We start from the raw sequence: 14,012 nt of genomic DNA, 5'->3' as shown, positions 1-14,012 counted from the left end.
GCAGTCACTACAACCGAGCACTTTATGGTTTTAATGGTTTTTGTTGTATGTGATGGCACATGGTCTTTTCATAAAACATTTGCAATCACGAAAGCGCGATGCTAAATGAAGCAGTAGAACTAGGTTTTATTAACGAATAAGTTATATCTACTTTTTACTTGTACATAGTATACTTTTTTCTTGATATAGGTGTTGATTTTCTATAAGTGTAGGTGTAGCTGCCTTGTTTATTTCGTTATTGTATATTTTTGTTTTGGGTTCATGTCGATATGCTAATGCTATTTTTGTTCATGGTGGTTTATTTAGGCACCCATTCCATTCATTGTAGTCTTGTTGTTTGTGGTGGTTCATCTGGGCATCCTTTTCTTGTGTAGGAATTGACGAGCATTAAATGTCACGGGAAGCATCTATAGCAAACCTTGCAGTAGATCATTTGCATTTTTTAACATTTATCTGGAATTTTTTTCAATTGCTGCAGGAGCTTCAAGAGTTTTTGAAAGATCTAAAGCAGTGGGAGAGTAGAGTCAAAGAAAAAGACAAGAATCTCAAAAGTCAAATGCAAAATGCTGTTGCGGTACTCACCCTCTTTTAGCTGTTAATGTGCTTCCTTTTTCGGTTTTGGTGCTATGTTCTTTAAATTCTCTCGAGTAGCTCTTTTGCATGGCAAACAAATATTAGATGCGTTCTTTAGACCATAGTTTTTGAGTCGGCAACCACACGAAAAACACATATGGATGTAAAAGTTTGAAAAAAATATGGTACATGTCCCCTACGTATTTCATAAGTCACATATCGTACAAACCATGAAATCTAGGAATGATGTGCTCCATATGCTATGAAACATATAGAAGATTAAATACTTAGTCCCATACGTTGCAACATGACACATTTAACATGAGTAAATAGCATGGCAATCGACTCTATATAGGGCAATGCAAAAATCTTTCCCTTGCAAGGAGAGAGAAAACTGAGGATTAAGCCTTAAGAAACTCCATAAACAGAAGCCTGAAGGAAAGCAAGTCAAATTGTGGTTGCAGTGATTCACCTCTGGTGCTGTTCACTTGACCAGCTGGCTACTATTGACCAGCCAGTTACATGCACAAAGCATGAGACTTACTCTATGTTTTGCAAATACCCTCTTCTTCCCCACTTTTTGCAATAAGGCCAGCCACAAGTAGGTCTGAATTCAGCATCATTTGGCACCCTTTTTGTACTATGTTGCTGTTCTGATGGCGAACAACACTGCTCATCCACGTGAGCCCGATCATAGTTTTCAGCCAAGGATCTAAGCTAGAAGACGATGGGAGAAGCCCAAGCTAGCCAATGAAGAGAATGAGTCAAATAGATCTCCTTTTATAGCCAGGAACGCACTCACTCCTGGTAATAAATGCTACATGATTAGTTCCTGGAAAACCTTTTGTGGCAAAGTATTTAAATTCAAAAATATACAACGTGCTTAAAAGCTACAAATTGTTTCAACATGGAAGATTGCAACCAGAGTCCAGATTAGCTGATGTAGTCCCAAAATGTGGGCCCAAAGGAAGATTTTATAGGTGGCTGGTCTTAACTTCAATAAAGCTGTATGTTGAAAATCTTTGAATAGCTCTCTATCCGTGCAAGTTTGAAAAAAATGCCCACTTTCATTCTGGTTTATTGCAAGATTTGTTGCTTTGATACATTTGACTAATTCTTCTTAGTGATGAAGTTTTTACATGACACAAACAACCACATAGTGTGGAAGAACAACTTTGTAGAAGAGATGACACATAAACTATGAATGGAAATGTGTGAAAAAACTCGAGAAACTTCCTTCTCAAGACAGAACTAGTGTTAATTAACCTGGTTTTTTTGTCTGGCCATCTAGATTTTTTGTGACTTTGTAACCATTACTTCTAATATGGTAACGACAGGTTCATATGATTACTACTATTTCCTTTTCTTCACATATGAGAATGGTGTAAGCACTGAGGCATTGCCAGATGTAAGAGAAACTTTCGGGGCATAGAGGTTCGAGTTGCTAATGGTAAATAAGCGAAGTAACTTGCTGGATTAGATAGTGATTATTCTTGTGCTCATGCCCGTAACACGCATTTTTCCTTTGGTTTACTTTGGGTTAGAAATGCTTGAATCAACAAGTGGATTTCTTGTTTGTTGAGAAACATGTTTCTGCTCATGATGTGAGGAACTAAGAAAGTAGTACCATTAAAAATATTTATACATGTATTGCTAACACTAAACTGTAAGTGATCATTTTTTGAAGAACAGGATATTCCACCAGTCAGAGGACATGGAGCGTTGAGATCTAAGTATGATGTATCACATGGACAAACCACGAAGTTGGGGATTACAGTGCCTCAGGTAGGGCAACTGCACGAGAAGAGCAGACCGGTTACAGCTGCCAAGCACACTTACGACCATTTTCGTGACAAATGGGACAAGTTTGATGTGGTGAGAATTTTGCTGGGTCAGCCATTTCTTTGATAAAGAAGGAAGTAACGTGTGGGTTTTTGTTCTTTTTTGGATTCTTACTGCCTTTCTTTTTGTGTGCCGTGTTTTCTTTTGTGTTTGTTCTTTTGGGGGGGGGTGGTGTGTTGAAAAATGGGGTGTCCAGGATGCAGCACTTAGAGAAGTTGATGGAGATGACTCACCTTCATCAAGCACTTATCAAGAGGAAAAGAAGAAAAAAAAAGTTCAACAGCCTTCAAAAGAGGTGAATCAAACTGGAGGTTCTGGCAATAAACTGGTGTCTGAAGCTCTTCGTACTTCAATAGTGGAGCCAGTGAGTAGAAATGGCTTTGTGAGCATGCATAACTCCCAGACATCAGATACATTTGTTGATGCAACAGCTGAGAAAGAACTGGTAAGTATGTTTGCAGACTTTTTGCTGGACTCACGATTGCTCCATGTGTTAAAGCATTCCTTTTTCTTTTTCAGGGTAATAAATTCTTTAAGGAAAAAAAGTTTGTTCAAGCTATTGAATGCTATTCTCGAAGCATAGTATTGCAACCATCGGCTGTGTCATATGCAAATAGAGCTATGGCATGCATTAAAATTAGAAGGTCTGAATTTTGTAGATAAGTTTTTCAATAAGGTGACTGCTGGAATGTGTGAGGACATGTGGTCTTTGGCCTTTGCCAGATTTCAAGAAGCTGAAGTAGATTGTACGGAGGCCCTTGCTTTAGATGACAGATACATAAAGGCATACTCACGGAGAGCCACTGCTAGAAAAGAACTAGGCAACCTTTTGGGTGCAGTTGCTGGTAACCTTCTCTTCTGTGTATTTTGTCTGCTGATGTTATTGTAAAGGTTTTCTCATGCATATATGGTGTAAAGCAAGACTCCAGATTACAAATACAAATTACTGTATGTTTTGATGGGCTAATTTCATCTGAGAATGGTTTGTTTGTAGCATCCTTTCAAGTGGATCATTGCTGTTGTAACTTATGTGCTTGGAGGGGTTCTTAGGGATGGTCAAAGTGTAGCAGGATGAGGGACTGGTGGATGCCTACAACAGAAAATCAATTTAGAGAAGAGGGGGTATCAAAGACCTGTTTTCTAATTCTTGATGTCATCAAGCTTGACCATGTTCTCTACTATTTCTGGATTTTCTGAACAGCTGGAGTCTGAGTTGCAATTAGAGGTCGTGAGAAGTCTTGGTGCCATTTCGGGTGTGGTCAAGGCACCATCCAATGGTGGTCAAACCACCACTCTAGGAGTTATCCTTTACTCCTCGCTTGTGAAGGATCCATGCCGCTTTATCCCTCTTCTCATAGACACGTATCGGAGGGTTTTCTTCATCGGGCTTCCAGGCTATTGTTTGTTTATACGACATATGGCTGCTAGATGCACCAGTAGGTTGGAGCTTCAGGAGTAGAGACAACAAACAGACGAACCGTAGAGACAAGAAGCTCTCTCTTTCTTTCAGCTCTTTTTTCAGCACTTTTATCCTTTTTTGGATACCCAGAGAATACACACATGTACATGGTTTTGTCTCATGGGCTGAGTTCGGCCTCTAGAAGACGTTAATAAAGATTTCTTTCTTTCTTTCTTTCTCCCCCCTTCTTCCTCTCTGCCCACGCATCGCATTCACGCATCCCTTCAACAGTCTCTCGCTTAGCACATGCCAACAACAAAGTTGAGACTATGCGGTCTCGTACCTTAGATACATACATAGGATATACCAAGCCACTATGGGCTACCTTGGCAATCACTATTGATTTGCAATGCATCTGGAAAGATCACTCTTTAAGTAGTATCTAACACTCACAATCCGCCAATTGTCTCACTAAGATCAAACTCTGTCTAAATTGAGGAACATAGTGCACATATCGTAGCGTATAGGATGCACCACTAGATAATGACAAGCAAACATCTCTTGCACCTGCAATGTCCAACTCCGAACCATCAGCCAAGTGCACACAACCAAGGCTCCCACTAGCGAAAGTGCTAAACCACTCACGATGTGGTGTGACGTGAAAAACTGCATCCTCATCTAGTAACTAACAAGGAGAAGTGCCACCTCTCGAAGACGTATAAGCAGAGTGTCAAAACCTCATTTGCATCACGCATACATCTCCGCTACTGCCTCATACGCCTAAAATAGCGATGCTTGCCTCTGTTACCACATTGCAACCATCACATATATCCGCAACTACGAAACCTTTGTCTCTCATGAGTTGTCACTGTCAACTTTAAACTGTCACACATGATGGATATCATATCAGTGAATAGCGTATATGCAACAAATGTGCATGGTGATGGAACCAAAACTATGGCGAGAAATCCTGGGAGAAAACCGGCAGAGTCTCCCTTGTAAAATGAGCAAACTCTCTCTCAAAATTTTAACCATAAACCATGATCAACGCATCAATTCGATGCTCGCATATACAAAATATAGCTCAATGTAGGTCGAAGAAGAGATGTAAAGAAGTGCACAACTCTCAAAAGAGCATAAAACACATAACCATATGCATAAGTAGAGAGCAAACACAATGCTCAATATGCATGCACAAAACTGCATGCACAATCTGACAACTGCGAGTAACATGTACCTGTAACCTATGACTACTTGACGAGCATACACAAATATCACTCCTGCGAGAGTGGATACAAGAACACTAAATCCGTGTCCAAAATGACAAAATCTGTCAAAGTTAGAGTCAAAACTCGATCACTGTCAAGATGGAAGTCACACTCGACCACAAAACCATCAGAGAGTAAAATGTAGATATGCACAAAGCATGGTGAGAATTTGGGAAAAGTCCGGCTGTAATCGGCCCGTAGGGCGGTAGACGTAGGCTTTCACCCGAAACTTTACTTTAACTTTACGACACAGACGAACTTCACGAATAAGCCTGTGACTAGAATTCAACACTTCAAGACATGGCAGCTAGAGCGCTACCAAGCAGACAACGAGACCCTCTTGGCCCCAAAGACTGGCGCCCCTTTATACTTGAGAAAAAAACCTGTAAACTTCTACAAGTTGTCCACTTTTATCGGGTTGAAATTCCTCTACTCTAACCCGATTTCGGCAACATAACCACAGTAGAAGTCTCCACGGACAAAATCCCAAGTAAACATTGACTTTCCACGCACTTTAGAGCACTTTGCAAAACCTGGCGAGAAATTATAGCTCGGTGAATTCTCTGTTTTGCGCTTCGATCCGCGTGCCGATCACTTCTCTGGATAGCCCTCGAGCTCTTGCACCTGTAGGGTCACTTGCCCCTTGAATTAGACGAGATTCCTCGCGGGAAATCTCTCTAAATTGTCGTGTACAAGCACCCGCACCCAATGCTTTCCTGAGGCTCCCTTGGCAAATAAACGATCCGAACGTTTGCACCTAACCCTCACCAAGATTTCCAAACCTGTCCATGGCTGTAATTGCAGGTTTTTGACCCAATTTCACCAGCATAACGGCGCAAATATCCCTGTAGGTCAAAAGTACACATCAAGGATACTTTCCCTTGCGGTATGGAAGCTTTATAGTGAGCTGCAGGTCAATTTCAGCATGCTGTAATTTTCTGTTTTGCCACTGCTAGGTGCTTACTGCCCTATACACGCATCCCAAGGCCTTTCCGAGGCTCCCCTGGCGATTCCTTGCAGTTTAGGTGCGAAACCCTAAACCTGCAAAAAAACACAGCAGGCTGTAATTCTCTGTTTTGGACCGTTTCGAGCGGAGCGAGCACGCCTACGCGTGTCTTAGGTGCTCCCGCACGCAATGGGATAGTTCCCATGTAAATCAGACGAGTTTTCACTCAAGAAAAATCTCCGTTTTCGCATTCCTTCATGATGGAACTGTGCGCACCTGAAGGGGATTAGCAATTAGCTATTCCGGTTCCTATACAGAAGGCTCTTGCCTTGGCAAACGCGCATAAAACCCTCAGAACTGTACATGGTCATCTGAGAAGCCCATCTAGTGGGGCATTACCATATGTGCAAAGGGGAGAGAGAGATGCGCGAGAGCAAATCGTCGTGCTACATAGAGCAAGGGAGAAAGCAAGCTTTCCATTAAAACTGTGAGTACCTGCACCCACTACTCACACACACTGTAGCACACTTATGAGCAGAAATCAGCCCCCTCTCTTGAAATGGGTGCCCCCTCTTGCTGATGCTTCTGGCAATTGCATCTGGAGCTGCCAAGTGTCCAGTTTGCCTCTGTTAAGTTAATTTCTTTGTACCCACCAACTTTTAAGTGTAGCGAGGGGCCTAAATGACTTTGAACTGAGCCTAGACACCCTCTTATTGCTCGTATTCCAGTGCCGATTGACCTGACGAACTCATGGTGACCTGCCCTTCCCAACTGCGGGTGAAACTCTCGGCCGTCGGCCATTTCATAGTGGCCATACAATGTCCAGCCATTTGCAACTTCAAATAGAGGGTCTCAAAACTTAAACAGAAATCATCGGAAAGAAAGCAACAACCCAAGTTAGCAATTGCCACGTCCTCGTGACATACCGATCTCTTAAAATCGCAAACGTTCTCGATTGCATGCCATATATACATGCCATAGATGATTTAGTGTGGTAGGCACCCTTTTATCATCGCATGTATCCGCAAGAAAGACTGGTAAAACATGTGTACAATTGACTTAATGAGACCTTCATACTTTTGTCAAACAATGTACATTGCTATTGCAGTGAATCCATGAGTACATTTGATGTGCTAGTTCTATCATTATCGCTCGTTTTGAGACGGTGGGTTGGGGCATACGTAGGGTGTAACCCTAAGGCCTCAAGGTAAAGCTGCAATACCACTTTGCAAAACCTCGCGAGAAATTACAACTCACTGAATTCTCTGTTTTGCGCTCCAATCCACGTGCCGATCACTTCTGTGGATATCCCTCGAGCTCTTGCAATTGTAGGATCACTTGCCCCTTGAATTAGACGAGATTCCTCAAGGGAAATCTCTCTCAATTGTCGTGTACAAGCACCCAATGCTTTCCCGAGGCTCCCCTGGCAAATAAACAATGCGAAGGCTTGCACCTAACCCTCACCAAGCTGTCCAAACCTGTCCATGACTGTAATTGTAGGTTTTTGACCCAATTTCGCTAGCATAACGGTGCAAGTATCCCTGTAGGTCAAAAGTACACGTCAAGGACACTTTCCCTTGCGTTATGGAAGTTTTCTAGTGAGCTGCAGGTTGATTTCAGCATGCTCTAATTTTCTGTTTTTCCATTGCTAGGTGCTTACTGCCCTGTACACGCATCCCAAGGCTTTTTCGAGGCTCCCCTGGCGATTCCCTGTGGTTTGGGTGTGAAACCCTAAACCTGCAAAAGAACACAGTAAGATGTAATTCTCTGTTTTGGACCGTTTCGAGCGGAGCAAGCATGCCTATAGGATCTCTTGCACCTGTAGGATCACTTGCCCCTTGAATTAGACGAGATTCCTCGCGGGAAATCTCTCTAAATTGTTGTGAACAAGCACCCAATGCTTTCCTGAAGCTCTCCTGGAAAATAAACGATCCGAACGTTTGCACCTAACCCTCACCAAGATGTCCAAACTTGTCCATGGTTGTAATAGCTGGTTTTTACCCAATTTTGCCAGCATAACGGCGCAAATATCCCTGTAGGTCAAAAGTACACGTCAAGGACACTTTTCCTTGCGGTACAAAAGCTTTCTAGTGAGCTGTAGGTCAATTTCAGCATGCTGTAATTTTCTTGTGTTGCCACTGCTAGGTGCCTACTGCCCTGTACACGCATCCCAAGGCCTTTCCGAGGCTCCCCTGGCAATTCCTTGCAATTTAGGTGCGAAACCCTAAACCTGCAGAAAAACAGAGCAGGCTGTAATTCTCTGTTTTGGACCGTTCCGACCGGAGCGAGCACGCCTACGTGTCTCAGGTGCTCCCGCATGCAATGGGACAGTTCCCCTGTAAATCGGATGAGTTCCCACGCAAGAAAGCTCTCTGTTTTCGCATTCCCTCACGATGGAACTGTGCGTGCCTGAAGGGGATTAGCAATCAGCTATTCCGGTTCCGGTACAGAAGGCTCTTGCCTTGGCAAACGCGCATAAAACCCTCAGAACTGTACATGGTCATCTGAGAAGCCCAACTAGTGGGGCATTACGTTATGTGCAAAGGGGAGAGAGATGCGCGAGAGCAAATCGTCGCGCTACATAGAGCAAGGGAGAAGGCAAGCTTTCCATTAAAGCTGTGAGCACTGCACCCACTATTCACACACTGTAGCACACTTATGAGTTAAAATCAGCCCCCTCTCTTGAAATGGGCGCCTCCTCTTGCTGATGCTTCTGGCAATTGCATCTAGAGCTGCCAAGTGCATAGTCACAGGAGACGCTCTTTTTCGGGCTTCTCGTCCCCACTTGCTGTCCCGCCCTCTTTTTTACACTAAAAATTCATTTGAGCCCCGTCCCCCGTTCCCCGTGAAACCAGCCCGTATGGCGGTAGGCTTTGGCTTTCACCCAAAATTCTTTACTTTAGACACACACACAGAGCACTTTGCAAGGGTAACCTGCGACGGGAATGAACACTTATGCACACACACGGCTCGGAAGCTAGAATGCTCTGAGCAGACGCCGACAACCTGTAGGCCCCAAAATTGGCGCCCCTTTCGGTATTTCTTTATATATTAACAGAGGGAATAAAACCTGTGATTTCCTACGAGCTGTCCCGCATAATCTGGGCTGAACACCATCTGTTCTGGCCCGACATAACTATACTAGGACGCTTCACAGATAGTATCCCCACGCAATAGATGACTTTCCCGACGCATACGGACACTGTGCAAAACCTGGCGAGAATTGGCAGCACGCTGAGTTCTCTGTTTTCTGCCCTGAAAATGTGCCAAATCACCTCTACAGTAGTCCCCGGACCTCTTGGGGGTATGAGGGACCGTTTAGGGCCGAAACCCTAAACCTGCAAAAATACAGAGCAGGCTGTATTTCTCTGTTTTGGGTTCTGTTTCGCGAGCCGGTCGCATCCGTAGCAAGTCCTCAAGCTCCCGCACCTGTAGGGCTTCTTGCCCTTTGAATCGGACGAGATTTCTTATGTGAAACTTCTCCGAATTCACCTGTACCTGCGGGGGATTAGCAACTAGCTAATCGAGTACTTGTGCAAGAGGCTCTTGCCTGGGCAATCGCGCATGAACCCACACAACTGTACATCAGTTAAATGAAGAGCCCTCTTGTGGGGCATCACATAACTGCACGTAGGGGAGAGAGAGAGCCGTGTGTAGTGTGCAGGTCATCACTCCTAGCACCACACTGTACATAGAGAGGAAAGCAAGCACTCCATAGCTCTTAACGTGTGATAGGAAGCTGCAAAATGAGCCTCCCAGCTATAAATTCGGCGCCCATTTTTCTACAAGAGGAAAGTGCACAAAAATGTGCCACTTGGCATGATTGCAAGCATTTTCCCGTTTTGGGGTTGCCACCTAAAAATCTCCCGACTGGTTGCCCAGTTGTCTTCGCGATAGACTTGTAAAAGGTTCCCCTTGTCATTCCGAAAGTAATGACGGGAACACATTTCACGGCCCAAAATAACAGTTCCCTAATTTTTAGGAGATGCTTATGTTGGGCTCCCACTGGTCTTCTGACCATCTATCCTTATTGGGACCGCATCCAAGAGTGCAATGTGGCCCAACTGTCCGATACTTTCTGTTGGTGATCCCACCTTGACTTTATGCCTTTGTTGAGTTCACTTCCTAGTATCGACCAACTTGCTAAGTGCAACGGTGGGACCTACATGATCTTGCACTGAGCCTAGACATCCTCTTACTATACGAATTCCAGTGCCTACGCACTTCCCATCTGCGGGTGAAACCAACGTTCATATTGGTCATACAATGTCCGACCATTTGCAACTTCAAAAAGAGGGCCTCAAAAATAAAACAAAAATCATTGGAAAGAAACCAACAACTAAGGTTAGCAATTGCCACGTCCTCGTGACATAGTTAACAATTGCCATGCCCTCCTGACACCCTGTCCTGGAATGCATCCCTTGTGAGGAAACTCGTGTAATTCAAAGGGTACTCGAATCTCGTCTAATTCAAGGGGCGAAAATGACTTTGAACTGAGTCTAGACACCCTTTTACTGCTCGGATTCGAGTGCCGATTGGCTCGACCAACTCGTGGTGACTTGCCCTTTCCAATTGCGGGTGAAAGTCTCGGCTGTTGGCCGTTTCACACTTGCCATACAATATCCGGCCATTTGCAACTTTAAATAGAGGGTCCCAAAACTTAAACAAAAATCATCGAAAAGAAACCAACAACTCAAGTTAGCAATTGCCACGTCCTCGTGAGACCGACAAAGTTTTTCTTGAATCTTGAGAAAAATCTCAAAAATCCCACCAAAATCGCTTAGACCATAAAGAGACACTCACTGTCTTGTAGCAAATCCACATATGGATACGTAAACTATTAAAATCCTAGTAATCTAGCTCACTCGAGACCGAGCAGCTCTATGGACAATTGTAAACTTTGTCCGAAATGCGTTTAAACTTGTGAATCTGCCACATGCGAACTGTACCTAGCTCACTCGATATCTGTATATGCATCCAAATTAGCAACAACACAAAACCGTTCTGGGAAACTCTCTGAAGTAACCCACATAGTCATACATAAGCACACAACCTGTGCATCATAATCCGCATTGGAAAAACGTGACCCGTGAGCAAAAAGACCTCAACCGGAATGTGATCCTTGGCCAGAATTCCAACGCTCTCCACCTATTTCATCGATGTAGAAGACTCCACCTCGAAGCAAGTGTGTGCTCGGGAAATTGTGTCTCTCAAGAGATCGCTTCATTGGTGTGCAAACGCCTCTATGGTTGGTTATCCAAATATACCAAAACATCTCAAAATTCAAGGTCTGTACAAGCATCTGTCGTGCTTCCAAAAGTGCATCAAACTTGCACATTGCGCGAAACATAAAACGTGAAATTTGCTGTATACAATCAATCCTAGCTAAATATGAGCAAATCTGTGAGAAATTTGAAAAAAGCTTTTTTTGCAAAATTATAGACGATGTCGAAATAGAGTGGAGTAGCCGGAGAATTTTCAGATCTGCATTCTACAGGGAGAAAAATGATGTGCAAAATAGTGCTGTTGTGCACACAGTTTTTAGTGCAGCACCTTTACCTACAGAGTATCTTCCACATTGTCTTCTGAGCTTCCACAAGAGCACAGATCACTCTCATTACAGCTCACAAGCTCTAATTGCCTTCTCACAAAGCTTCCAAGCTTTCTTGATCTCTTCGCCACCAAGAGCAAGCAAGCTATTCCCTCGGAGCTCTTGACGCCATCGTGCTCCCCGCGATCACTGTGCACTGTGAGACGAGTTGAAGGGATGTGCGAATGCGGTGTGTGTGTGGAGAGGGATAAGGAGAGAGAGAAATGAAATGAAATGTTATATTAACGTCTTCAAAAGGCCAAAGTGACCTATGAGAGAGAACACATAGTGTGGGGTGGATCAGATGGGCTAAAGCAGCACATCATGTGTCATGGTATCAGAGCGGGGACATGCTCTGATACTAGTTGAAAGGCTAAGTAAATGATTAAGGTGAGGAGATTAATGTAGCATTCATCATGCAGTCATAATGATTATAGAGAGAGATTAACTCAATGCTCACTAGATTAGAGTGAGACAAATACAACTTGATTATTCAACTAATGAAGATAATTACAAAGCTTACTATATAGGCATAGCATGAAATGCTTACACCTCTCCAAAGGTCACTTAGCTCTTCTTAAAGGGAAAGATGCCACTTGACCCTTGACCCTTCTACTTGGCTCTTCACATGACTCTTAAGATATAACATGCCAACACATGGGTTGTCACATGGTTCTACACACATTGCACTCTACATGGATAGAGTGAGTTCTTGCGGTGTAACAAACCCCGCACCTCAACAACCCTCCCCATGTGGGTTTTGTTGCACTAATCACACACTCCTCCCTTCAAAACACACTAGGGACAAGGTACACAATTTTGCCTCCCCTTGAAACATAGGGTGCAGGCGCACAAACCTCCCTCGGAACAAAGTAGGGGATGGAACACAAAGTCCCTGTGGGGTACACAATTCCTCCCCTACAACAACAAATGGGGGAAGTACAAAATGATAGTGCTTCACAACACATTGTCATAGACTATACCGACTTGATTGTTGGTATCTTCATTACTGGAATCTTCAGCAGCAAGATTGATTTTGCCTTTGTCTTTGTCTTTGTATCTTTCTTTGTAGTTACTTCTGCTATTGTTGATTTGTCTTTCATCGAGCTTGCAATCTTTTGACCACGGATTTTACAAGGGTTTATTTCATAACAACCTTTGGATAGGTGGTTGGTTCTATCACAATGAATGCACTTAAAATTTCCTCTTATTTTAAAGTTGCTTGATGTCACATCATAAGTGCCATTGGATTCATCTGTGTCTCCTTTTATCTTCTTCTCGTGTTGTTGTAGAGAGTTGATCACATCTTGAAGGTTGGGTATGAGTTCTTTCTCCTTTAGCACAGTGACTATCTGTCCATAGTCTTTATCAGGTACAACTTTCAATATTAACTACTTGATTTTCATTCTCTACAAGACTTTTACTGTAGGCAAGTTGGGTGCAAATGTTCTTGAGCCGGTTTACAAGTGAGGCAACATCTTCCCCTTGCTCCATAACTAGGCTATAAAGTTGCATTCTTAGGGATATTTTGGAGTACTTTGCAATAACTTCAAAATGCCTCTCTAAGGTAGTCCATGCCTCATATGATGTGGTGCAATTATCTAAATAGTTCACAAAATTATGAACTAGGGAGGTGGGTAGAATACCTAGGGCTTGCTCATTTGCAAATTGTGCTAGAGTTTACCTAGTTTCGATCCTTTCGTTTGCTCCTAGAGGCTTTACAACTTGACCAGAGCTGCTTGTGCATTAGGTATCCCTTGGTTTTGGTTTGCCAAGTGTGAAAACCTTAGCCATTTGTCAACTCCTTTCTCTCCACCCATAGCGGTGTACGGCAAAGTGTAGTGAGAAGGTATTATCTTAGATATTTGGGTAGTGTCTAATCCTCGTGTGAGTTTTATACACGATTTCTCAAGAGAATAGCTGTTGAGGTGCGCGATTTGTTGCACCGGAAGAACTCACCCTGTCAATGTAGAGTGCCATGTAGGATGCCATGTGTGTGAAACCATGTGACAATCCATGTGAATTATGCCAATCCCTTTTTGAAATATAGGGTGCCCAGCTAGAGGGTTTCGCATTGCTCATGACCGTCAATCAGAGTACCGTGTCAGCACACGGAAATTCTGTCCCGATTCATGGAACACCACATCATCAGCTTTGGGATCTCTTTCTCTGTCCTCTCTTTTGTCAAGCCCATGGATCCTAGTGCCACATCATGACTTTTATGACAACTTGTAGGACACAAGATTTGGAATGTTCTACAATACCAAAAAGATAACTCAGAACATGTGCGAGTCTGGAGCGTTTTCGAGTCCTTGGATATTATAATATATACCGCCCTCGTAGAACTCACACGATTGCTTTTTCTAGTTAGCAATGGTGGCATGATCTTGTGCA

At 43.3% G+C, this 14,012-nt stretch overlaps 1 protein-coding gene across 3 annotated transcripts in view; it reads left to right on the top strand.

Moving 5' to 3' along the window:
• Nucleotides 1-14,012, top strand: part of LOC147437747 (uncharacterized) — a 183,172-nt gene that overhangs the window by 99,780 nt on the left and 69,380 nt on the right. For 2 of the 3 annotated variants that reach the window (XM_086487226.1, XM_086487225.1), the window contains exons 2-6: nt 479-574; nt 2,266-2,448; nt 2,612-2,860; nt 2,935-3,059; nt 3,139-3,260. In XM_086487226.1, the coding sequence (XP_086343352.1) occupies nt 479-574; nt 2,266-2,448; nt 2,612-2,860; nt 2,935-3,059; nt 3,139-3,260 (775 nt within the window). Of the gene's footprint in view, nt 1-376; nt 575-2,265; nt 2,449-2,611; nt 2,861-2,934; nt 3,060-3,138; nt 3,261-14,012 lie in introns of those variants that run through there. The other variant, XM_086487224.1, reaches the window with a different exon arrangement.

This window comes from Adiantum capillus-veneris, chromosome 17 (assembly GCF_014529385.1).
Source record: "Adiantum capillus-veneris isolate H3 chromosome 17, ASM1452938v2, whole genome shotgun sequence".
In the NCBI taxonomy this organism is placed as follows: Eukaryota; Viridiplantae; Streptophyta; class Polypodiopsida; order Polypodiales; family Pteridaceae; genus Adiantum; species Adiantum capillus-veneris.
The sequence above is the reverse complement of the archived record's forward strand: the minus strand, read 5'-3'. Positions and strand labels throughout refer to the sequence as shown.